Below are 26666 nucleotides of genomic sequence, written 5' to 3'. Positions count from 1 at the left end.
CCTGCTATGTAGAGATCACTTCTCAGCAGTCACTTCCTCTTCTGTAGATATCGCTTCTCAGCAGTCACTTCCTGATTTGTAGAGATCACTTCTCAGCAGTCACTTCCTGTCCTGTAGAGATCACTTCTCAGCAGTCACTTCCTGTTCTGTAGATATCACTTCTCAGCCGTCACTTCCTGTTCTGTAGAGATCACTTCTCAGCAGTCACTTCCTGCTATGTAGAGATCACTTCTCAGCAGTCACTTCCTCTTCTGTAGATATCACTTCTCAGCAGTCACTTCCTGATTTGTAGAGATCACTTCTCAGCAGTCACTTCCTGATCTGTAGAGATCACTTCTCAGCAGTCACTTCCTGCTATGTAGCGATCACTTCTTAGCAGTCACTTCCTGTCCTGTAGAGATGACTTCTCAGCAGTCACTTCCTGTCCTGTAGAGATGACTTCTCAGCAGTTACTTCCTGTCCTGTAGAGATCACTTCTCAGCAGTCACTTCCTGTTCTGTAGATATCACTTCTCAGCAGTCACTTCCTCTTCTGTAGAGATCACTTCTCAGCAGTCACTTCCTGATCTGTAGAGATCACTTCTCAGCAGTCACTTCCTGATCTGTAGAGATCACTTCTCAGCAGTCACTTCCTCTTCTGTAGAGATCACTTCTCAGCAGTCACTTCCTCTTCTGTAGAGATCACTTCTCAGCAGTCTCTTCCTGCTATGTAGAGATCACTTCTCAGCAGTCACTTCCTGGTCAGTAGAGATCACTTCTCAGCAGTCACTTCCTGTTCTGTAGAGATCACTTCTCAGCAGTCACTTCCTGTTCTGTACAGATCACTTCTCAGCAGTCACTTCCTGTTCAGTAGAGATCACTTCTCAGCAGTCACTTCCTGTTCAGTAGAGATCACTTCTCAGCAGTCACTTCCTGTTCAGTAGAGATCACTTCTCAGCCGTCATCTCCTTATAATCACAGGCATGATTATTATAAAAAGTTATATTTTTATTATTGAAATGAGAAAATAAATTCACTGGACCCTAGTCTGGCAGCTATGTCAGTTTTTCGTGGCTGGAAACCTGCAAACTACCTCCTGCTTGTCGGCATCCATGGCTCCTCTTTTGATTAGCCACCCTGATGCTACACATGATGCACACACAACACATCTACAGGTCGAGTCTTTAAAAGAGATGCCTGGGATTCCATTGGGTAGGATGCAGTTCAAAGCGCTCCCGTCCGTCATGGATACTGTTGTGGCCACTGGCCCAGGGACCTGCAAGTCAATTTGCTTATCTCTATTCTAAAGCCAAACACAATAAGTTATAGTCACAGTTCAACTCCTCCCACTCCCTGCACAATGGCCTCTGCACAGGTCACAGAGCATGCCCACAACGCTACGGTCATTGTGGCTGTTGTAAAGCATATCTTTGAATGCTGTTGCTTTGAGATTTCTTCTGCTGATGTATTGTGCTCTGCAGGGTACAATGTCCAACATAACAGTGCCCAAATAATAGTGCCATAAAGTACCCAATTAAACATACAGTATTCACAGTAGGATTTGGATCGTGCTGAAGGCTCTCGACATTTGGCCATTTTTTTCCCAAGCTTTAATCCTACCCACTGAGCAATGACTACCGTTATGATGACAATCTTCTTAGTGTGAAATTTCTGCCTCTGAGTTTAGTTCTAAAAGTAAGAGAGGAAATCCTGGGGGACAGTAACTTGAGGAGCCGCGGACGCCTCTCAGCAATAGTGCACTGTCATCAACTCCTTGATAGCTCAGTACAAAACAATGGAAGAACAGTGAAAGCAGAACTCATTTGATAGTGTCTGTCCTTAGGTAATGCAGACACTGATTGCGGTATTGATTTCCATTAGCTTGTGTTCGGTGATGTCTTGGAAGCTCTCCACACCACCTTGCTATCTGCTCCAGTTGTCATTCGAAGCTATTGACCTGAGGACGATTCCCGACAATGCAAGGCGTATCATCTCACGACGAGTCACCTTGATTGGTATTCCTCTCTGGAGTGTAGCATCTACCACTTAATCAAGTAGAAGACATGTGCCTATTTGTGCTAATGTGCTGTCTAAAGATAATGCATGAGTTTGTTACTGATACGGCAGAAGACAAGCCGAGAACTTTTTCTCAAGTCCAAGGAAAGGCACTTCAAAGAGTTTAGGTACAGAGTCGTGAGATTCCATGTCAGCCCCCTATCACTTCCGAAAGCTTCTATCTATTCTAAGCTCTTCTAAATGTCCTACAAAAAGACTCCTACCAACATATGGAAGAATCTCGATGTGAGCCTTATAACCAAAGCAAGGTAAATGCCTAACACCAAAATAAATGGGCTTCAGGCGATCTATCAAGTCAAGGTGATCATGGATACTAAGATTTTGGCTGACATTTCTGTGCCTAAAGGATATGCAATTATTCCTGCAGATATATTTGGCAATACTATGATATTGGAAATTTGCAATGGAAATTTGCAATATCCTATATGGGAAATTCTTAGGTATTTGATATTATGGCATAATGTTTTGCTCATCTTGTGAGGATCCACTAAGCTCCCTGTCCGGATGGGTTCACTGGCTCCAGGACTTGGTGCAGTTGGCAGGAAAGAACATGAGGAAGCAAAGACTTGTCACATGCACGAAACTCTGGAACAGTAGTACAGGCGCAGTGGAACAAAGCAAGGGTGAATGCAGAATCAGAGAGTTGGAGCACAAATTGTGGAGCACGCCAAACACTTCTCTAGAGTCTTAATCCTAAAACACAGTTATGTGTCTTAGTGGGCCTTAAATAGTAGGATTAGGCAGATGGCATTACTGAGCCATTTCAGGCAACCTGCAAAACCTGACGTGGAGCACAACAGAGGGCAGTGGACCGTGGTGAAGGAAGCCGTGCCTGGGATACCATAGGATGGGTGTGTAACACATACCTTCACCCAATATCTAAAAGGCCTCCCCTGCCAGTCATGTTCCCACTGGACTCAAGGCTCCCATATGCATTAGATGATACCAGCTGAACCTGCAGATTTTGGCAGGTCCAAACATCCATTTGATGTACTTGGGGGCCTCCCGACAAATGATGAAAAGAAAGGAGACAGGAACGCTTCATGTACACCTTACTGTATACCTGCTTCTCCAGCTTCCATATTAGGAAGCAAAATAGATTTTCTGAACCTTTTTTTTTTCCATTTTCAAAGGGAGCCTTCAAAGTAAAGCAATGCAGATACAGCTGAGCTTCTGGGAGGGAAATCATTTTACTGGAGATTGAACTTGGCTTTTTCTTAACTGAAAAGCAAATCAGACTATTTCTTAGAGAACTTGTGAACCCGCCTGACGGTGAAAAGTTCATCTCTAGTCTTCTAAGAAATGCCATCAGAGCTATGAATATAGTGCTCCTCCTCTACAGTATGTGATAAGGCTTAGTAAAGCAGATATATACAGTTATATGAAAAAGTTTGGGCACCCCTATTAATCTTAAGCTTAATGTTTTATAAAAATCGGTGTTTTTGCAACAGCTATTTCAGTTTGATATATGTAATAACTGTTGGACACAGTAATGTTTGTGCCTTGAAATGAGGTTTATTGTACTAACAGAAAATGTGCAATCTGCATTCAAACAAAATTTGACAGGTGCATAAGTATGGGCACCCTTATCATTTTCTTGTTTTAAATACTCCTACCTACTTTTTACTGACTTACTAAAGCACTTTTTTTGGTTTTGTAACCTCATTGAGCTTTGAACTTCATAGCCAGGTGTATGCAATCATGAGAAAAGCTACTTAAAGTGGCCACTTGCAAGTTGTTCTCCTGTTTGAATCTCCGCTGAAGAGTGGCATCATGGGCTCCTCAAAACAACTGTCAAATGATCTGAAAACAAAGATTATTCAACATAGTTGTTCAGGGGAAGGATACAAAAAGCTGTTTCAGAGATTTAACCTGTCAGTTTCCACTGTGAGGAACATAGTAAGGAAATGGAAGAACACAGGGACAGTTCTTGTTAAGGCGAGAAGTGGCAGGCCAAGAAAAACATCAGAAAGGCAGAGAAGAAGAATGGCGAGATCAGTCAAGGACAATCCTCAGACCACCTCCAGAGAGCTGCAGCATCAACTTGCTGCAGATGGTGTCACTGTGCATCGGTCAACTATACAACGCACTTTGCACAAGGAGAAGCTGTATGGGAGAGTGATGTGAAAGAAGCCGTTTCTGCAAGCACGGCACAAACAGAGTCGGCTGAGGTATGCAAAAGCACATTTGGAGAAGCCAATTTCTTTTTGGAAGAAGGTCCTGTGGACTGATGAAACCAAGATTGAGTTGTTTGGTCATACAAAAAGGCGTTATGCATGGCGGTAAAAAAAAACACAGCATTCCAAGAAAAACACTTGCTACCCACAGTAAAATTTGGTGGAGGTTCCATCATGCTTTGGGGCTGTGTGGCCAATGCCGGCACCGGGAATCTTGTTAAAGTTGAGGGACTCATGGATTCCACTCAGTATCAGCAGATTCTTGACAATAATGTTCAAGAATCAGTGACAAAGTTGAAATTACGCAGGGGATGGATCTTTCAGCAAGACAATGATCCAAAACACCGCTCCAAATCTACTCAGGCATTCATGCAGAGGAACAATTAAAATGTTCTGGAATGGCCATCCCAGTCCCCAGACCTGAATATCATTGAACATCTGTGGGATCATTTGAAGAGGGCTGTCCATGCTCGGCGACCATCAAACTTAACTGAACTGGAATTGTTTTGTAAAGAGGAATGGTCAAAAATACCTTCATCCAGGATCCAGGAACTCATTGAAAGCTACAGGAAGCGACTAGAGGCTGTTATTTTTGCAAAAGGAGGATCTACTAAATATTAATGTCACTTTTCTGGTGAGGTGCCCATACTTATGCACCTGTCAAATTTTGTTTGAATGCAGATTGCACATTTTCTGTTAGTACAATAAACCTCATTTCAAGGCAGAAACATTACTGTGTCCAACAGTTATTACATATATCAAACTGAAATAGCTGTTGCAAAAACACCAATTTTTATAAAACATTAAGCTTAAGATTAATAGGGGTGCCCAAACTTTTTCATATAACTGTATGTACTGGAATGGACATAGAGACATAGTCATTGGGTCCCAGTGCTTATCTAGTGTTGCCACCAATGCATTTAACCACCGGCCCAGCTGGTATCTACACTGGAGGTTGGTGGTAAATCCTTTTAGTTGAATAGCCAGTGCTGGTAATTTTACATGATAAGATGGCGCGTGCACAGTCGAGATGTTTCCCATTTCCACTGGATATTCTTCATTTCAGGCCTCTGTTCTACAAATGCGAGCAGCATTAAGACTAGAATAAGCGGGAGATTGACAATGGCTTGAGATTGCAGCAAAGAAGCAGAGAGCCAGATCTCACAATGACCAGAAAGTCAAGATCAGAGGCTTAAGACAGTACATAATGAGTTATGGTAAGAAATTATCTGAGGCTACCTAAGGGGCAATTCACTTGCCCACCCTCCAACTCATACTCTGTCACCTGTGCAGAGGTCATTCCACAGGAGGGGGAGGAGGTGAGCTGTGACATCTATTGTGAATGGTGGATCCTGTGTTGTCTACTGTATATAGAGGTGTTATCAGTCATTGTACAGGAGGAGGAGGTGAGCTGTGACATCACCTATTGTGAATGGTGGATCCTTTGTTATCTACTGTATATAGAGGTGTTATCAGTCATTGTACAGGAAGAGGAGGAGGTGAGCTGTGATATCACCAATTGTGAATGGTGGATCTTGTGTTATCTACTGTATATAGAGGTGTTATCATTCATTGTAATTCTGTCTGTGATGGTAATAATATGAATGTGAAAACACATCTCTACAGAACAGGAAGTGACTACTGAGAAGTGATCTCTACATAACAGGAAGTGACTGCTGAGAAGTGATCTCTACAGAACAGGAAGTGACTACTGAGAAGTGATCTCTACATAACAGGAAGTGACTGCTGAGAAGTGATCACTACAGAACAGGAAATGAGAAGTGATCTCTACAGAACAGGAAGTGACTGCAGAGACGTGATCTCTACAGAAGAGGAAATGTCTCCTGAGAAGTGATCTCTACAGAACAGGAAGTGACTGCTGAGAAGCGATCTCTACAGAACAGGAAGTGACTGCTGAGAAGTGATCTCTACAGAAAAGGAAGTGACTGCTGAGAAGTGATCTCTACAGAATAGGAAGTTATTAATGAGAAATGATCACTTCTCAGCAGTCACTTCCTGTTCTGTAGAGATCACTTCTCATTAATAACTTCCTATTCTGTAGAGATCACTTCTCAGCAGTCACTTCCTTTTCTGTAGAGATCACTTCTCAGCAGTCACTTCCTGGTCTGTAGAGATTTCTACCGAACAGGAAGTGACTGCAGGGACGTGATCTCTACAGAAGAGGAAATGTCTGCTGAGAAGTGATCTCTACAGAACAGGAAGTGACTGCAGGGACATGATCTCTACAGAACAGGAAGTGACTGCAGGGACATGATCTCTACAGAACAGGAAGTGACTGAGAAGTGATATCTACAGAACAGGAAGTGACTGCTGAGAAGCGATTTCTACCAACCAGGAAGTGACTGCTGAGAAGTGATCTCTACAGAGCAGGAAGTTATTAACGAGAAGTGATCTCTACAGAACAGGACATTATTAATGAGAAGTGATCTCTACAGAACAGGAAGTTATTAATGAGAAGTGATCTCTACAGAACAGGAAGTGACTGCTGAGAAGTGATTTCTACCAAACAGGAAGTGACTGCTGGGAAGTGATCTCTACAGAGCAGGAAGCTATTAACGAGAAGTGATCTCTACAGAACAGGACATTATTAATGAGAAGTGATCTTTATAGAACAGGAAGTTATTAATGAGAAGTGATCTCTACAGAATAGGAAGTGACTGCTGAGAAGTGATTTCTACAGAACAGGAAATGACTGCTGAGAAGTGATCTCTACAGAACAGGAAGTGACTGCTGAGATGTGATCTCTACAGAACAGGAAGTGACTGCAGAGAAGTGATCTCTACAGAACAGGAAGTGACTGCAGAGAAGTGATCTCTACAGAACAGGACATTATTAATGAGAAGTGATCTCTACAGAAAAGGAAATCACAATCAATTATGAGGCTTAGTAAAACTGCAAGACTTCAGAACTTTTCTTAGCAGTTACATAGAATTTATAAATTAAAAAATAAAACTTTTTCAAAAAATGTACAACTTAAAAACTTCATCTAAATAATAGATCATTTTCTGATTGTACCTTTTTAATTTAAATTTCATTAAAAAATACCAGATATGAATAAGAGTCTGAGGGTATAGGGATTTGCAGCATGTAGGAGCCGCTCATTGTCCCTGGTTCTTATGTATTATGGAGATGCGGGGGCCATATAAAAGCCTTTAGGTCCTTTCCCATCCTTTCCTTATATTAAGTGTCTGCTTAGAAGACAATATAGAGTGTCTTACCATCCATACTTCTGGTATGTGGACACTCGACCTGCAAAGACTCAAGGGCTCTTGAAACCTTTAGGCTCGATCTTCTCATTCAAAAGCCCAACTACATAAAGTTTGTGTCCAGCGGCCGACTGCCAAGTGAATGCATTGGAACCACAGAGGGAGCTGGATGCTGAGCTGCCAATTACCCCCCTGCTGAGTCCAAATCTAATCCCCTCAAACAGAGAACAGAGAGGAAGGACCAAACAAGGCCAGTCTCAATCAGGTTAAAGTGTGAATTTGGGATTAACAAGAGAAGAGAGACTGCAACAGTGACCTTCCTTCTTTCTTCGTTCCATCATTTCCTCTCTTCAGGAGATATTTGCTGAGTGTGCGGTAAAATGAAAGCGGAGGAGCGCTGCGCCAGAGGTCCATAGGCCAGGGCCAGGATGGCCCGATGTTGTACTGCATTGTGCTGGCTTGTATATTTTGTTAATTAGGAGTATATACGCCTGCTGCTTTCTGAATTATACATTTATCCTACATGGTGGGCTTGTCAGCGGCTCATTGTGCAGAGAAGCCATCTTTCCATCTGTCTAGTTATGGGAAGACGTCAACGTCAATAATTATGGGACATGTATCCGAAAATATAACTTTAGACCCTTTGGTCCTTAGGAATAATCTGTATCGGAGCCTATTGATGATCCATTTAATAAGTGGAGACATTGGGTCCCTCTAATATAGGGTCCAGGTGCAATTGCAACCTCTCCCTATACAGCAGATGTGCACCACTGACTAGGTCTACAATGCTGTCTGTATCTGTAAACTGTAAGAAAAGAGAGTGCACGTCCCTTATTTGAAGCCGCTCCTGATGGAAAAAGCTCCAAACTAGGCACAGTCCAATCAAAAGGCTGCAAAAAAAACCTTCAGGAAAAAAAAATTCTTCCAAAACATTTAAAAAACTATTTAAAGGGGTTATCCAGGACTATTTTTTTATTTTACTACGGTCCTAAGAACTAACAGGTAGGTGGCTGATCAGATACAAAGTGGTCACAGACTGATCCTGCCAGTGAGTAAGTGGCTTCTCTTCTGCTCTGCTGACGTAATGCTGATTGACAGCCGACTCCCCGCTGCCTAACTGCGGGGAGCTAACTGTCAATGAACATGACATCGGAAGTCACACCCCTTTGACAGAGCAGCCCGGAAAAGGAAGTATTGATCTGTTGACGTGGAGCAACTGAATCACCGGCAAGATCCGGCGCCAGGTAGAACAGGCAGGGAGTTCCCACTGTTAGCAACTACCTGCCTTTTAGGTTTTAGGTCCACAGTAAAAAAAAAAGTCCTGGACAATTTCTTTAAGGCTATACACAAATGTGTATTTTTTGCTGAGTTTTCTTCAGAACTAAAACTGAGCTGAAACTCAAAGTTTTTCAGGAGTTTTAAGATTTGGAGAGTTTCTGCTCCAAGAACTCCTAGAAAAACTTTGTGCACATAGCCTAAAACTGCTTCAGTATATGTAAAACTTATCCTAAATTTCCCCAAAGCAGGAGTGTTCCCTGAAGCAAGTGGTTTTCGCTAAGAAACAAAGATTGGCATTTTTGACCACCTCAAATAAACTTTGTGAGCAAGTAGCCTAAAGGTATATTGAACCTAAGTTGTTTTTTTCTGGAGTTTTTGGAGCAGAAACTTTTCAAAAACCATATAGTATTTAAAAGCCATGAGTTCTGCTCCAAAAACACCTGAAAAAAACTCTCATTGTACATTCATACTGAGGGCATTTTTTCACCCCGGATTCCTCCTGAAAAATAAAATGAACAAAATGCACATCAATGTCAAAACGACACGTTCTGTCTTATTTCACTTCTTTTACCTGTTTCAGGATTCGGAAACCCTGGAGCGGTTAAAAGAAGTGACACACTCATTCATTCTTCTAGGAATCTGTCCGCTCTCTATACTCAGCAGTATAGAATGAAAGTCTCCGGCGGCCGAACCGCTGCGAGAAGAACTGAAAGCTGCCGGCAAAGCTGCCCCAGGAAAACCACCGCCGGAGTGTTACTGAAGCAGCTTGTAAAGGGCACCAGGTGCACATAGCTCAACATGGGCTGAAAGCTAAAGGTGTGAAAGATATAGGGCTGGGTCCCATCCTTCCAAGGACCCCATAGCAGCATGGTCTGCCCCTGTCATTTGGGAATTCTCCAGTAAAAAGTATCTTGTGCTGACTATTCAGGAGAATGATAATTATTAGGGTTGAGCGAGTATGTTCTGTCCGAGTATGCTCGGGCCGAGCTCCGAGTATTTACAGCTGCTCGGTGATAAGGTTGAATCGTGCATGATTTACAACTGTTTGACAGCTTTATTACATGTGAGGAATGTGTAAGAAATAGACATTCCTCCCATGTAATAAATCTGTCAAACAGTTGCAAATCATGCACACGGGAGCGATTTAACCTGATCACCGAGCATCTGTAAATACTCGGAGCTCGGCCCGAGCATACTCGGCGAAAGGGTTAATAGAACATACTCGCTCAACACTAATAATTATGTATGAATTAGCTATTATTAACCGCCTGTCATCGTTAGATTTATTGACGCGTCTGGGGACTGGCTATCTGGAACCCTGCGCTTCCAAACTCCGCACTCGGCAGCTCCTCTGACGTCTGTTTTCCTTCGCCGGCTTCTTTTTTTTGGCTGCTTTCAGCCGCTGGGTTTGATGTGAGTTTGTTCTCGGGAGCTGATTTCATGAGCGTCATTGTTACAAATAAGTGTCTTGTTTGTGGCCACTTACTGGAAATCCTAAACCACACTGGAGATTTTCTATCCTGCTGCCGCTTCTTTTTACTAACAGTCTCCAAGCGTCGCTACCGAGTCTATGCCACTCAGAGGGGACCCTCGCTGCAAGGGAGCAGAAGGCCATTATGCTCGCTTGTTATTCCTTTTTTTGGCCGGGGCTCCTATGAAAGGAATCCTTTCAGAAGTCCTGGAAAGGTAAATCGAGAAACCTTTTCTAGTGGATCCAGCTCACTGCTGATAATTGAATCCATGATGGCTTTGTTAGGGCTGTTCTCCAAAGACTGCTGGCGCCACATAGTGGACATGTATGGAACTGCAAGTGAACAAAGAAAGAATGCCAAGTCATGTCCATAATCGTGCGGGTAGAACTTCAAGGCCTTGACCGGATTGCATGTGATATGTGCAGAATTGAGAGTAATGTGTGTACAGACACCAGATCCGTGCGTGCATATTTTATGTGGTGCACCGCTAATGAGGGTCGTGCATTCTCTCTATATTTGCTATGTGTGAGCTTCCTTGTAATCCATTTTTTTCTCCATAGTTCCAAAATATTTAGGCCCCATTTCAATGTTGCATTTTCAGCTATTTTTTGCTTAGTTTTTCCCATTTTAGGCTTTTTTTTGTACCAAATTCCACCTATTTTGAATTCTATTTTTCACTTGTTCGTCTGTCTTTTATTTTCTCTGTTCTTCACTGTGGGTGGCATTTTGTAATCCAGATGTTCGCAGACAATTCATTGTTTGTGAACTTTTTAAAAGTTGCAAAGTTTTTGCACAATTATTTTCCGAACCCTCCCCTACCTCCAGGAGTGATTTTTTTTATTTCGTTGCTGGAAGATGCTTGCGCAAATGTTGCAGTAGCATGGGACATTTTAAAGGTTTATGTTACTTTTTGCTCTAAAAAGGTGTAAATGTGATTTTGTGCCATTGTGAAATATTTGACACAAAAAATGGCAAAGAATACCCAGAAAGAAAAGTCATTTAAACTTAACGTGCAAGTGATGAATTGAGGCCTTGGATTTAAGTAACTTGCTTTGCAGTTGGTCCAAGTCTGCAAAAAGAAAGTCTTTGCAAAAAGAGTCTGTCCGCGGTGACATCCACATCATAAAATGCCGCGCTGCAGATGTTAAATACACGGTGCCGGTCTTTTATAGGATTTTCTCTGCATCGTTTGGAGAAGATTTAATCTGCAATGCTGATATTTTAATATGCACCAGATTTCCTGCTCATGCATTTCCACTGTGAAAAATTCCATGTGAACCTATTTTAGGAATCCTCAACATTTTTGATGTAAAACTGAGCTTTTCTTGACCTTTTCACAGTTAATTTATGCTGTGGATGTCATTGCAGATTTCACTCTTTGCAATGCCAGAGTTAAAGGGAATTTGTCAGCAGGTTTTTTGTTATGTAATCCGATAGCAGCATTATGTAGTGGCAGAGACCCTGATGTGTCACTTACTGGGCTGTTTTAATACAATCAGTGTTTTATCAGCAGGAGGTGATCACTACAGGACTAGGTGTCTTGTGCCTCCTGGTCCAACCACTCCCTCACCACTGATTGGCTGGCAGCTTTCTGTGTACATTTTATAGTGATGCGAATCAGGGATGTGGGCGGGGTTATACAGGGCTCAGCATTCCAAGCTCTGCTAGATCTGCAGCAGAGAAAACTGTGATCGTATCACAGTAAACTAAGTGATACATCGCTGGAATCAGGATCTCTGTCCTTACACCATGCATCTGTTGGATTACATAACAAAAACCTGCTGACAGATTCCCTTTAAATGTGCACCATGTCTGCAGCATTTCTGCAACTAGATTTGCTGCGGATTTCACTCTGGATTTTCTGCAGCTTGGTGGGAACTTACTTTTGGATTACGGGACACAGTGGAAGCCCAGTTTCTACAACTAGCCCTGCAGATTATACTGGATAATAATTATACGAGTAACATATACGCTCATGTATTTTTTTTAGTTTAGCATTTTTGTTGCAATGCAAAAAATATAAATGTGAAAGAAAAGAAAACCTGTCAGTCTCTATGACAGCTTCATATTTGTGCATGTGTTCAGCCATCTGGCCCTTCTTTCGAGGAGTCTGGGATACATTTGGATGACAAATTGCATTTTAAACATCTTTATCACATGGGGAAAAAAAATAATTTTTTGTTTTGTATATGCAAATTGTCTCTTCAGAGAGGAAGATGACTTGAACTCTAGCGCCACCTATTGAAAGTAGCCATCCTAAAAGTCAATATCGACCCTTTAACAATACTTGCCACATGACTTAGGATAAAAGCCAAACCAGAATCTTAATTTACAGACGCGTGTTTCGAAGTGTTTACCCTCCTCAGTGCAAAGCAGGAGATCTGATTTGGCTGCATGTGAGGCCTCTGACTGGGGTATAAGGGGTAACGTTTCTCTTTGTTGAAAGTGAAATGCCTGATATGCCAGTGTAAGGAGACTTATAGGCCATGCAATGCGCCTTTGGGAAATTAAATATGCAAATTACCACTTCAGAAAGGAAGAGAGCTTGAACTCAAGCGCCATCTATTGGAAGTAGCAATCCTAAAAGTCAGTATCGACCCTCTAACAAACCTTGCCACATGATTTAGAATAAACGCTGAACCAGAATCTTAATTTCCAGACATGTGTTTTGGGATAATGCCCCTCCACAGGGCAAAGCAAGTGATCTTATTTGGCTGCATGAGAGGCCTCTGACTGACATGCCTGTGTAAGGAGACTTTTAGGTGATGCAATGCTTCTCTGGAAAATTAAATATACAAAGACGTTACCCCTTAGACCCGAATCAGAGGCTTCTTATACAGCCAACTCAGATGTCATGCTTTGCACTGAGGAGTGGAAACATCATGTTGGCTATTGCTAAAAGAATCCTCTCCTAAGATATAAAGTATCCCTCTGCTTGGACCCCTAATGATCGCTGGTAATCTAGGGGGGCAGTAGGTGGCACAAGGGGAAATAATCTGTTTTGTAAACTAGAAAATCCCTTGAAATAATTATTGCATAATGAAGAATAAGAATACTGCACTTTCTAATATACATTGTTCTTCAATTCCTCATCATGTCAACACCTCTGCTTGTTGTCAGTGACTGAAGAAATTCTTTTTTACCTCCAGAAGCAGGAAACTTGTACTTACCTAATAATGTGAGCAGCCGCTACAAAAGTATCCAGCTTAGAAAACTGCAGAGAATTGTCCACAGATTGTAGCAGATTCTCAATTATATGAAGTATTAGGTCTGCACAGGGCTCCAGAAAACATTTCCATTCCCTGACAGCAGACAGAGATCTTGAAAATGGTTAAGAATTGAAACTCAAAGCTTCACCACAACCCTCATCATTGCCTACAATTCCCACAGGGGGGGGGGGAAGCTTCATCTTAGTCTTCCTCATTGGCTGGGTTTGCACCACAGAGAATACCTTCACCATAAGGCCACATTCACACATCAGTATTTGGTCACTATTTTAAAGCCAAAACCAGGAGTGGAACAATCAGAGGAAAAGTATAATAGAAACACGTCAGCACTTCTGTATTTTCACCCGCTCCTGGTTTTGGCTTACAAATACTGATGTAAAATACTGACCAGTGTGAACGTGGCCTAACCCTCATCGTTGTCTATGATTCACACCCACGGGAGAACGTCACCATAACCCTCATCATTGTCTATGATTCATACCCAGGACCGACCAACATCATAACCCTCATCATTGCCTATGTTTCCACCCCAGAGAACGTCACTATAACCCTCATCATTGCCTGTATTCCAACCCAGAGAAAAGTTCCACCGTAACTTTCATCGTTGCTTACATTTCCACCCCTCGGGGAGCTTCACCATAACCCTCATCATTGCCTACGTTGCCCACCCAAGAGGAGCCTTACTCTTCATCATACCCCTCATCATTGCCTGTACTTCCACCCCGGGGGCATTACCAGCTCTAGTTTCCACATTACATGTCATTACCATTAGGAGCCGCGCACTTTCCCACTAACAGACTGTTTACGGCGACTTCTTTTACCGCTTCTCACATTTCGTGGACTCCCAGCACCGGCGTGCAGCCAGGAATGACTTTACTTGTCTTAATATGAGGACTACAGTGTATCGCACCGAGAAGAAACTTCAAAGCCGGATCCGATCTGCGCTCATTTCTGCACCGCTCTTTACTTGATCTATTTATGTGCTGGAGATGAGAATCGCCTCAATTAGTCTCCATCACGAATCTATTACACAAGCATTGGATCGTCTTACTGCCATCAGCGGCAGCCAAACCAGAACGCTGAGTGATTGTATATACAGCCGACTCTCACTCGCTCCTGCTGACTATATCACAGGGTAATTCTGTTTATGTGAGTGGTCTGTGCTGCCAGGACGAGCTCGTCTACAATTTTTGGGGGCTTTAACTAATCAGAATCTGGCACTCAAACATCTCTTTAAATTAAAGGGAATCGGCAATGGAACCTTGTATGTGCCCTCCCATCTGTGGAAGCATGTGTGCATGAGGGGTTAGCTGTCAGTCATGATGTTGGAACGCCCACTGGGCACTTAAGTTAGCTGTCAATCACTAAGAAGGGTACCTCCCACTGGACAGTTAGCAATCATTTCTTTAGTATGACACCGGAAACTGGACACTTACCTGTCACTCACTAAGTGAAACATATGGGCAATCAACTGGGCAGTTATATGTCAATCACTAAGTAGGACACCACCCACTGGACAGTTAGCTGTCAATCACTAAGTAGGACACTGCCCACTGGACAGTTAGCTGTCAATCACTAAGTAGGACACTGTCCTCTGGACAGTTAGCTGTCAATCACTAAGTAGGACACTGTCCTCTGGACAGTTAGCTGTCAATCACTAAGTAGGACGCCGCCCACTAGACAGTTAGCTGTCAATCACTAAGTACGACACCGCCCAGTAGACAGTTAGCTGTCAATCACTAAGTAGGACACTGCCCACTAGACAGTTAGCTGTCAATCACTAAGTAGGACACTGCCCACTAGACAGTTAGCTGTCAATCACTAAGTAGGACACTGCCCACTAGACAGCTGTCAATCACTAAGTAGGACACCGCCCACTGGACAGTTAGCTGTCAATCACTAAGTAGGACACTGCCCACTAGACAGCTGTCAATCACTAAGTAGGACACCGCCCACTGGACAGTTAGCTGTCAATCACTAAGTAGGACACCGCCCACTAGACAGTTAGCTGTCAATCACTTAGTAGGACACCGCCCACTAGATAGTTAGCTGTCAATCACTAAGTAGGACACTGCCCACTGGACAGTTAGCTGTCAATTACTAAGGGTAGGGCCAGATGGAGCTGCTGAAACTCTGCCCACCGCAATAGCTAATTGCCACACGATTTTGTTTTACAATCATGGGTGGACAGAGCTTTGGTCATGCACCTCCGCAGATTCTCCACCACACCGTCTGGCCATGAGTAGGACTCCTACATGAAAAAAACTGGTACCTCTATACACTGTAATACAGGGGCGGGCACAACCCGGAGAGGACCCCTGTACAAGAAGAGTATATGGGAATTTTGCAGTCCAGTAATGCACCCATTTATGTGTCTGTGACCAAAGCTGCTTTAGAGATGGAAGTGGGTCCCCTAACCTCTTGGGCATGTCCGCCCCTAGTCTTATGTCCATCCTTTTGCAAGACTTTGCACTGAGATAAAACACTGGGTGCAGGAGGACATCACTTATAGGGTTAATAAAGGAGGAATACGTGCATTATTTCAACTCCATGGTCGTATCTTGTCAGCCTTGCTTCATGTTATGGGGTCGCTCCTTAGGCTGTTGGCTCCATATTGTGATAATGGTCCTATTTCGGCTGCAGTTCTCATTCAAGTCCCTGTGAATAATGTCCTCATTACAACCTTGGTTGTGTTTAATAAAGCAGCTCTTTAATGAGAATGCTATTGTGCGCGCCGCTACCCTTTATTGTCGTGATTAAGATTCGGAAGAGGCAAACTTTCCTCGCTGCTAATTATAACAATATTATTAACGAAGGCAACGGCGGCTGCATCTATAGAAAGACTGCGCTGCACGGCGGGGATGTGCGAGCCTCCACTAGTAAAAGCGCGGTCCTCCGAGAAAACGCGACAATGAATTATTACTATTATACCTGGATATTTCTCTAAAATTAGACAATAAATATCAGGAGAAATTATTTGTTTTGATAGTAATGCATGGAGCAATAGTAAATTAAATTAGTATTTAAGGGGGGGGGGGGGGGGGCAGGTAGAAAAAAAAGTTTACATTTACATTGGAAAATATACAACTTGAATTTCCCCGATCCCTAGATATCCACACGGTCTTGTCTCCTGGCAGCTCTACTTCGAGCTTGAGAGACTCTTGCGTTTGTACGTCTGTGAGTCAACGGGGATGGCTGATTTTTCATATCAAGAGCTAAACCGATCCCCTTCTCTGTCACAACCTACAGTATGTTTAGACAGAGAAGGGGGCTGGCTGAGTTTTCATATTCAGAACTAAACTGATCCCCTTCTCTATCACAGCCAATGTTTAGACAGAGAAGGGGGGTGGCTGACTTCTCATATCAAGAGCTAAACCGATCTCCTTCTCTATCACAGCCTATGTGTAGACAGAGAAAGGGGCTGGCTTGGCTGTTAACATGAGCAGTCAGCCAGGCTCCTTTACACCCAGCACTAGTCAGGTGTCGACACAGAACGCTCTCTCCTATATCGGACACAAACTAGTTGTACATGCTCTATGCAGAGGTGCCATTTAATATCTATTCAAGAGAAATTGGTTGGCTTAGTCGACTTAGGAGAAACTCTATTTTTTTAAAGGGGTCCTCCACTTTGAACAATGCCGTTTTGTTAGAAGAGTTCCTTGAATTTGGTTCCTAGATGTCCCACTGCTGGAATCCCCACTGATCAGTTGTCATCTGCAGGAGATGGTTGCAGCAAAAGTTTTATTTCCCTGCAGCGCCACCACTGGTGGAATAAAGTATTACACAATACCCAATTAAATGAATAGCGTGTTTATGTAATGCACGGTCCTCCTGAGAGAGGGACTCATTCCCTAAAGGGGTTTTCATTGCGGGATATACAAATTAAAAGGGGTTTCCAGGACAGAAGAAAATGTAGGTGTTCAAATGCAATTTATCAAGTGTATCAATGAAGGGTAACAGGACCTTTAATGCCCAGTGGACAGGATCACACTCAGTCGGTCCTTTGCGTAGAGGCTGACATAGTATGTGATACTTCGTAAGACACTATAGGATATATGAGCCCTATATATGTGTATATATTGGAAGAATTGAGTATAGTACATGATAGTAAACATAAGGATAACAGGAGATTTTATTTCTGTCTTGCAGTGATCTCAGTGAGAATATGATCCAAGCAATTCCAAGAAAAACTTTCCGGGGAGCGACAGAACTCAAAAATTTGTAAGTCCCAAAAGTTCTGCTGTGACTTGGCTGTGCCAGCGCGCGTCAGTGGTCACCAGCCTGGGGCTCTCCAGCCGTGGCGAAGCAACACTCCCAGCTTACTGCCAGCAAAATGTTCAAGTATATGTGTGCCCACCAATCCCACAGGAGCGTGCAAACAATGCACCGGCCGCCCCATCCAGTTACACAAAAATCATATATTTAAGACGAAAACACTTATTAAAAATATTCTGCACGGTTAGAAGTCAATCCGACCTCTTCTTCAGGATGATCAAGAGGTTGGATCAGTCATGAAGTATGCAGTATGTTTTCAATAAACATTTTTGTGCTGTGTATGTGATTTTGGTGATTCTGCTCTTAAAGGAATTGACCCACCTTAGTAAGTGATGGCATATTTTACGGGGCATTCCCTGCTCCTCACCTTGGTACTTTGAACATAGTGTACGGATTCTTGCAGAGCATCAGTTCAAAGGGGCTTCTAAAGGAGCATGAATTGGGCATTGAAACAACACTGTAACAGTTTTTTTGGGGAGAAGGAAGCAAAATAAGGTCATGAAGTACTGTGTATTACAAAAATGTACATCTTTACAATAAAATTTAAAACAAATAATCGCTGGGGCTTTGACCTCTATGCCCCCCACTGTCCGAGGGAATAAAGACATCACAATACTGTTTCCCCTTCACAGGTTTTACTTTGCGCAGGGCCATTCTCAGCAACCCACTGCTGTATGCAAATGAATGAGTCCAGCTGCGATTTTCTGCACGAATGATCAGGATCGCTGCTGCTCTGCAGTGAAAAACTGTGAACGGGACGCAGTGACCGAGCAGAGCTGCATCCCCTTTATTCTCCAGATCGGTGATGATTACTTGACTTACAGCATCGTCTCTTAAAAAGAATCTAATCTGACAGCAGCATGATGTAGGGACAGAGAACCTGATTCCAGCGATGTATCGCTTAGTTTTACTGGGTGCAGCAGTTGTGATATAATCACAGTTTTCTATGCTGCAGAGCTCGGAATTCTGAGCCCTGTATAACCCCGCCCACACCTCTGATTGGCTGCTTTGTGTGTACACTGTTTATTGTCAGCAAGCTGCCAATCAGTGGTGGGGGCATGACTGGACTTGGAGGCACCAGACACCTAGTCCTGTAGTGATAATCTCCTGCTGATAAAACAATGATTTTATTGAAACAGCAAAACACAGCCTAGTAAGTGACACATCACTAGAATCAGGGTCTCTGTCCCTACAGCATGCTGCTCCGCAAAAGCCTACTGACCGATTCCCTTTAAAGAGTAACTTAAATTATGTAATTATTGATAGCCAAAGTTATATATTTTTATAATAAATTTTATTACTTTATTTTGCCTCCTTCTCACCCAAACACTATGTTGCAGCGCTGTTTTACCTGCTTAGGTCAAACTAATAACTGCTGCCCAACAAGAATAACTACTCTGCTTATAACCAATCAGTGTCAGGGAATTTCCTTGTCTGAATGCAGAGATGGAAGCAGAGAGGCTCAGACAGGGAAAGTCCTGTGCTCTTGAGGAGCAGCAGTTAAAAGCAGAATCCTAGGGAGCTCGAACTCTGCAGGTAAAGCAGCACTGCAGCATTGTTCTATGGGGGAAAAAAGAGCAAAATTAGATAATGACGTTTATTTAAAAAAATCATGACTTGCAAAAGCTGATCAGTAATTAAATAATAAAAAAAAAGTTGAGTTACTCTTTAAATTCATGCAAGAACGTTAATGATGAATCTCTGCAATATCTGTGTGTATCACTGATCATCTCGTGAACAGTCTACTGGTCTAATCTTGTCTTTTCTCCATAGACAACTGGACAAGAATCAGATCAGTTGTATCGAGGACGGAGCTTTCCGCGCTCTTCGAGGGCTGGAAGTGTTGTAAGTATATGAAGTATATGGCAGACATTCAGTTTACAGACCCACATTTTTTTATGCGCCTTATATGTGTTACCCTTGTGCAGCCCATTGCACACACAGACAGCACACTGACCAAAAATATGCCTGAATGTAGCCTTAGGGGCAAAAGCATCTAGGCCCTGTTTATATGTCAGCGATAATTTCAAGTCTGCAAAAATCTGTTTTTTATCAGTGTACTGGATCCATTTTTCTTGTATGCAAAAAAAAAAAATTGAGGTTACCCAAGATTCTAGCAACCAGTCAGTGGAAAGTGGACGAAAAATAAGTAGTTCTGAACTTGGTTTTACACAAAATATCATCAGTTCCCAAATTCAATAACTTTAAGTTTTTTGTTTTTGAAAATAAATGGCCTTTTTTTTTCTTCCATGTCGTGGTTTTTAAAAGGGGTTATTTAATTGTCTAAATGCGAATAATTCCAAAAGTGCTTGTAAAAACAAGCAACTTTGCAACTTACCTCCCTGTTCTGTCTTGGAAGCGTTGCTCTGAATTCACTGGATCCTGTCACTGATCCTGTGCTCCTCCAATGTTGCAGAGGCAAAACTTCCTCTGCTTAGAGCATCAAAAATCGCTCAGTTCAGGCCAGTGGGCAAGCCATGACTCTGGTCCAAACTGTCAATCATTAGGAGTGCTCCGCCCCCTGGTAGGCAGGAAGTCGGGAGGATGGGGAGTGGTGCACTCCTGAAGACACATAATGAGAGAAACCTTGTAAAACAAGCAAAAATGAAAAAAAATGGATAAAAGTTTAAAAGAAGTTAAAGAAGGGCAGCACGGTGGCTCAGTGGTTAGCACTGTATGGTGGCTCAGTGGTTAGCACTGTACGGTGGCTTAGTGGTTAGCACTGCAGCCTTGCAGCACTGGGGTCCTGGGTTCAAATCCCACCAAGGACAACATCTGCAGGGAGTTTGTATGTTCTCCCTGTGTTTGTGTGGGTTTCCTCTGGGTTCTCCGGTTTCCTCCCACACTCCAAAGACAAACTGATAGGGAATGTAGATTGTGAGCCCCAACGGGGACAGCGATGATAATGTCTGTAAAGCGCTGTGGAATTAATGGTGCTATATAGGCAATGCATAATAATAAAAAAAATGTTTTGTCAAACTAAGTTTTTAAAAAAAATTAAAAATTAAGCACAACTTGGCAAATGTAATCAGAATTCTTAGCCCAGAATGTATTTGGTGCTGATCTTCTCACGTTGAGCCCTATAAAAGATGAGAAAAACCCCACAAATGACTTAGCTTGGCAAGGTCAGAATAGAATTTGTAGTGGATTATGTGCATTTTGCCAAGTCCATTTTCGCAGCTTTCTTTTTTTTCCCCCATAAAAAAAACAAACAAAAAAACAAACATTCTGCTAATGTTATTTTATATATAACATTTGCAACTGTAATGAACAATTACATATTAAGGTACACACACATACTCGTATATATTCAATTTCAGAATTGCAGTATTGCATGTAAACATATGATCATGGTTTTTACACTCAGTCTTCAAGAGGGAATAAAAAATGATATAAGAGACACAGCACTCACTATAATGTAACATCTGGCCAAAATGCGAAGAAAACAGTGGTTGATACAGAGGACACAGCATTTGTTGCGTAAGTCACAATTATGTGCGCCTCTGTTTTCTCCAATAAAGAAAGTAATTTCATCACAATGTTCATAAAGAGACGGATGGTAAATTGCTGTCAGTTGTGCTTGTGGTTTATTTTTCACATTTTCTGCCTTGGGAACATTCCTGAGTACTTCCTCCAAGCCCTCACATCCTGTACCCAATAAAACTAATATGCCATGTGTGTGTGTGTGTGTGTGTATGTGTATATATATATATATATATATATATATATATATATATATATATATATATATATATATATATATATTACAGTTAAAACCAGAAGTTTACATACACTATATAAAATGATACATATGCATGTATTACTCAATATCTGACATGAAATCAGAATAAACCTTTCCCGTTTTAGGTCAGTTAGGATTACCATAATTTTTAATATTTGCCAAATGCCAGAATAATGAGAGAGAGAGAGAGAATGTTTTAAGGCATTTTTATTACTTACTTCAAAGTCAAAAGCTTACCTACACTAAGATTACTATGCCTTTAAACAATTCTGGACTGCCCATATGATGATGTCATGTGTTTGGAAGCTTCTGATCCCAGAGATGAACGTGCTTTGGTCCAAAAAGTGTATATCAACCCAAGGACAAAAGCAAAAGACCTTTGTGAAGATGATGGCGGAAGCTGGTAAGATTGTGTCACTAACCACAGTGAAACGAGTACTGTAACAGCATGGGCTGAAAGGCCACTCTGCCAGGAAGCAGAAGCCATTACTCCAAAAGAAACATAAAAAAGCCAGATTAATGTTTGCAAATGCATACAGGAACAAAGACCTTAGTTTTTGAAGACATGTCCTGTGGTCTGATAAAACTAAAATTTAACTTTTTGGGCATAGTGACCATCGTTACGTTTGGAGGAAAAAGGGAGAAGCTTGGAAGCCTAAAAACACCATCCCAACTGTAAAACATGGGGGTGGCAGCATCATGTTGTGGGGTTGTTTTGCTGCTGGAGGGACTGGTGCACTTCACAAAATTGATGGCATCATGAGAAAAGAAGATTATGTGGCAATACTGAAGCAACATCTCAAGACATCAGCCAGGAAGTTAAAGCTTGGGCGGATATGAGTCTTACAAATGGACAATGACCCGAAGCATACTGCCAAAATGGTAACAAAGTGGCTTAAGGATAACAAAGTCAATGTTTTGTAGTGGCCATTACAAAGTCCTGATCTCAATCTTATTGAAAATGTATGGGCAAAGCTGAAAAGGCTGGTGCGAGCAAGAAGACCTACAAACCTGGATCAGTTACACCAATTTTGTCAGGAGGAATGAGCCCAAATTCCAACCAACTATTGTGAGAAGCTTGTGGAAGGATATCCCAAACGTGTGACCCAAGTCATTCAGTTTAAGGGCAATGGGTACCAAATACTATTGAAATGTATGGAAACTTTTGACTTTGCAGTAAGTAATAAAAATGCCTTAAAACATTCTCTCTCTCTCATTATTCTGGCATTTGGCAAATATTAAAAATTATGGTAATCCTAATTGACCTAAAACGGGAAAGGTTTATTCTGATTTCATGTCAGATATTGAGAAAAACATGCATATGTGTATTTTTATATAGTGTATGTAAACTTCTGGTTTCAAATGTATATATATGGTATATATACACACAGTGCTTAGCATAACTGAGTACACCCCAACAGATTTGTCCACATTTTCTATCGGACAAAATACTCCCATAAATAAGACCCATTGATTGCAAACAGTATTTGTTATTTTGCACCCAAAAAAAAAATATTTTCCTTACAAACTGATTCAAGGTCATGCTGGAAAATTGAGTACACCCCAATAAAAGTGTTAGGAGCAAAGCTAAAGTTTAGACTGCAAAATTTTAATTAACAAGAATTCAACCACAGGTAAGTCTAGTCACTCATTACACAGGTGTCTAGCAGACAGTGGACTATAACAGGGTTTTACTTAACAATGAAAACCCCATTCCCATTTTATGTTGTCAGCAACGGCACCACATGGAAGAGAAATGTCACAAGACAGCAATGGCACCACAAGCAAGAGAAATATCAAAAGACCTGAGAAATAAAATATATATTTTTTACACAAGAAAGGAAAAAACTACAAGAATATCAACAAAACTTTTCTTATCAGTCTGAAACTGCAGCAAAAGTGATACAGAAATGTAAACAAGATAAAATTATACTTTCTCACAGACGTCCAGGTGACCACAGAAGGTACCTCCTAAACAGGAGCGTCTTTTGGTGAGAAGAGTTGAAGTAAATCTACATGCAAGTTCACTGCAGATAGCTAAAGAAGTAGAAAGCCAAATAGGGGTGAGTGTTTCCCATGACCCAATACAGCACACACTGCAGAGGAACAACCTACATGGATGTCATCCACCAAGGAAGCCTCTCCTAAAGCACATGCACAAAACAGCAACCTACAATGTGCCAGGGCCATGCTAAAAAATATGAAGAGGCTGGGATTTACTCTGGAGTGACAATAACAAGATAAATGTTTCTGGAACTGATGGCTTCAAAACTCTATGGTGTCGCTAAGGTGAGGAGTGTAAAGAAAACTGTATGGTGCCTACAGTGAGACCTGGTGGTGGCAGTGTCCTTATATGGGGCAGCATGAGCTGCTGGTGTCGGGGGGCTACATGTCATTGATCATGAATTTACAGATGTACTGCTCTATAGTGAAAGAGAAGGTGCTGCCATCACTCCGTGCTCTTGGTAGACATGCACTTTTTCAACATGACAATGATGTTGCATTTCTGAAGAAGAACAGGATGAAAGTGACTCAGTGGCCAAGTGTCTCCTGATGTGACCCAACCGAACACCTGTGGGGAATTCTGAAGAGACAAGTTGCCATCACTTTCCATCCAGGATCCAGGCTCTAAAAGAGGTCGTTCTTGAAGAATGGAAAAAGATAGATGTTGTAATATGTCACCAACTTGTTCATTCTAGACCTAAAAGACTTGGTGCTGTCCTTTAAAAATCATGAAGGCCATACAAAATACTAGATGTTGTAGTTTTTGAAGTGGGCTGTTAACATTTTTGCATCAACTAATTTGAGTAAAACTGAAGATATTGTAATGAACGTTATATTATTAACCTTACTTTCATGTTATAAGTTAAAAACAATTTCTATGAAGCTTACTTTTCAAAGGGTGTGTTCTCGTATATGTTGAGCTCAGTAAGCCACTGCCAGAGGTCTTTGGCAGTGGCTTTCTCAACTCTTCCGATTGCCCTGCTGATGTGTAAGGGGAAGTAGGGAGAGTTATCTCTGCCGAACGGACATTCTTATCCTCACCAATCCCTGTAAGTTTTAACTCAGTATGATTAAAATGTTCTCTTTCTTTCAGAACCCTCAACAACAACAACATCACAACAATTCCTGTTTCCAGTTTTAACCATATGCCGAAACTGAGGACCTTGTAAGTAAAATGCGTTTTAAAATGCGGAAAAAGTCATTTTGATCTTTGTAAAAAAATATATATATATTGCAGGGGACAATATTATAGTAGTTATATTCTTGTACATAGGAGCAGTATTATAGTAGTTATATTCTTGTACATAGGGGTAGTATTATAGTAGTTATATTCTTGTACATAGGGGGCAGTATTATAGTAGTTATATTCTTGTACATAGGAACAGTATTATAGTAGTTATATTCTTGTACATAGGAGCAGTATTATAGTAGTTATATTCTTGTACATAGGGGCAGTATTATAGCAGTTATATTCTTGTACATAGGGGGCAGTATTATAGTAGTTATATTCTTGTACATAGGGGCAGTATTATAGTAGTTATATTCTTGTACATAGGGGCAGTATTATAGCAGTTATATTCTTGTACATAGGGGGCAGTATTATAGTAGTTATATTCTTGTACATAGGGGCAGTATTATAGTAGTTATATTCTTGTACATAGGAACAGTATTATAGTAGTTATATTCTTGTACATAGGAGCAGTATTATAGTAGTTATATTCTTGTACATAGGGGCAGTATTATAGCAGTTATATTCTTGTACATAGGGGGCAGTATTATAGTAGTTATATTCTTGTACATAGGGGCAGTATTATAGTAGTTATATTCTTGTACATAGGGGCAGTATTATAGTAGTTATATTCTTGTACATAGGGGGGCAGTATTATAGTAGTTATATTCTTGTACATAAGAGCAGTATTATAGTAGTTATATTCTTGTACATAGGAGGCAGTATTGTAGTAGTTATATTCTTGTATATAGGGGCAGTATTATAGTAGTTATATTCTTGTACATAGGAGCAGTATTATAGTAGTTATATTCTTGTACATAGGGGCAGTATTATAGTAGTTATATTCTTGTACATAGGGGCAGTATTATAGTAGTTATATTCTTGTACATAGGAGCAGTATTATAGTAGCTATATTCTTGTACATAGGGGCAGTATTATAGTAGTTATATTCTTGTACATAGGAACAGTATTATAGTAGTTATATTCTTGTACATAGGGGGCAGTATTATAGTACATATATTCTTGTACATAGGGGCAGTATTATAGTAGTTATATTCTTGTACATGGGGGCAGTATTATAGTAGTTATATTCTTGTACATAGGGGCAGTATTATAGTAGTTATATTCTTGTACATAGGAGCAGTATTATAATAGTTATATTCTTGTACATAGGAGCAGTATTATAGTAGTTATATTCTTGTACATAGGAGCAGTATTATAGTAGTTATATTCTTGTACATAGGGGCAGTATTATAGTAGTTATATTCTTGTACATAGGAGCAGTATTATAGTAGTTATATTCTTGTACATGGGGGGGCAGTATTATAGTAGTTATATTCTTGTACATAGGGGCAGTATTATAGTAATTATATTCTTGTACATAGTAGCAGTATAATAGTAGTTATATTCTTGTACATAGGAGCAGTATTATAGTAGTTATATCCTTGTACATAGGGGCAGTATTATAGTAGTTATATTCTTGTACAATAGAGCAGTATTTTAGTAGTTATATTCTTGTATATAGGGGCAGTATTATAGTAGTTATATTCTTCTACATAGGGGCAGTATTATAGTAGATATATTCTTGTACATAGGAGCAGTATTATAGTAGTTATATTCTTGTACATAGGGGCAGTATTATAGTAGTTATATTCTTGTACATAGGGGCAGTATTATAGTAGTTATATTCTTGTACATAGAAGCAGTATTATAGTAGTTATATTCTTGTACATAGGAGTAGTATTATAGTAGTTATATTCTTGTACATAGGGGGCAGTATTATAGTAGTTATATTCTTGTACATAGGGGGTAGTATTATAGTAGTTATATTCTTGTACATAGGGGGCAGTATTATAGTAGTTATATTCTTGTACACAGGGGCAGTATTATAGTAGTTATATTCTTGTACATAGGAGCAGTATTATAGTAGTTATATTCTTGTACATAGGGGGCAGTATTATAGTAGTTATATTCTTGTACAT

At 41.0% G+C, this 26666-nt stretch overlaps 1 protein-coding gene across 1 annotated transcript in view; it reads left to right on the top strand.

Annotated features, from left to right (window-relative positions):
* Window positions 1-26666, top strand: part of SLIT1 (slit guidance ligand 1) — a 382364-nt gene that overhangs the window by 251312 nt on the left and 104386 nt on the right. Inside the window, exons 5-7 of the mRNA XM_073684951.1 lie at window positions 17585-17656; window positions 19484-19555; window positions 24550-24621. Coding sequence (XP_073541052.1) covers window positions 17585-17656; window positions 19484-19555; window positions 24550-24621 — 216 coding nt within the window. The remainder of the gene's footprint in view (window positions 1-17584; window positions 17657-19483; window positions 19556-24549; window positions 24622-26666) is intronic.

Source organism: Phyllobates terribilis, unplaced genomic scaffold, assembly GCF_046119375.1.
Source record: "Phyllobates terribilis strain yellow unplaced genomic scaffold, ASM4611937v1 Scaffold_5__5_contigs__length_657084704, whole genome shotgun sequence".
In the NCBI taxonomy this organism is placed as follows: domain Eukaryota; kingdom Metazoa; phylum Chordata; class Amphibia; order Anura; family Dendrobatidae; genus Phyllobates; species Phyllobates terribilis.
This window is presented reverse-complemented; position numbering and strand designations above follow the sequence as displayed.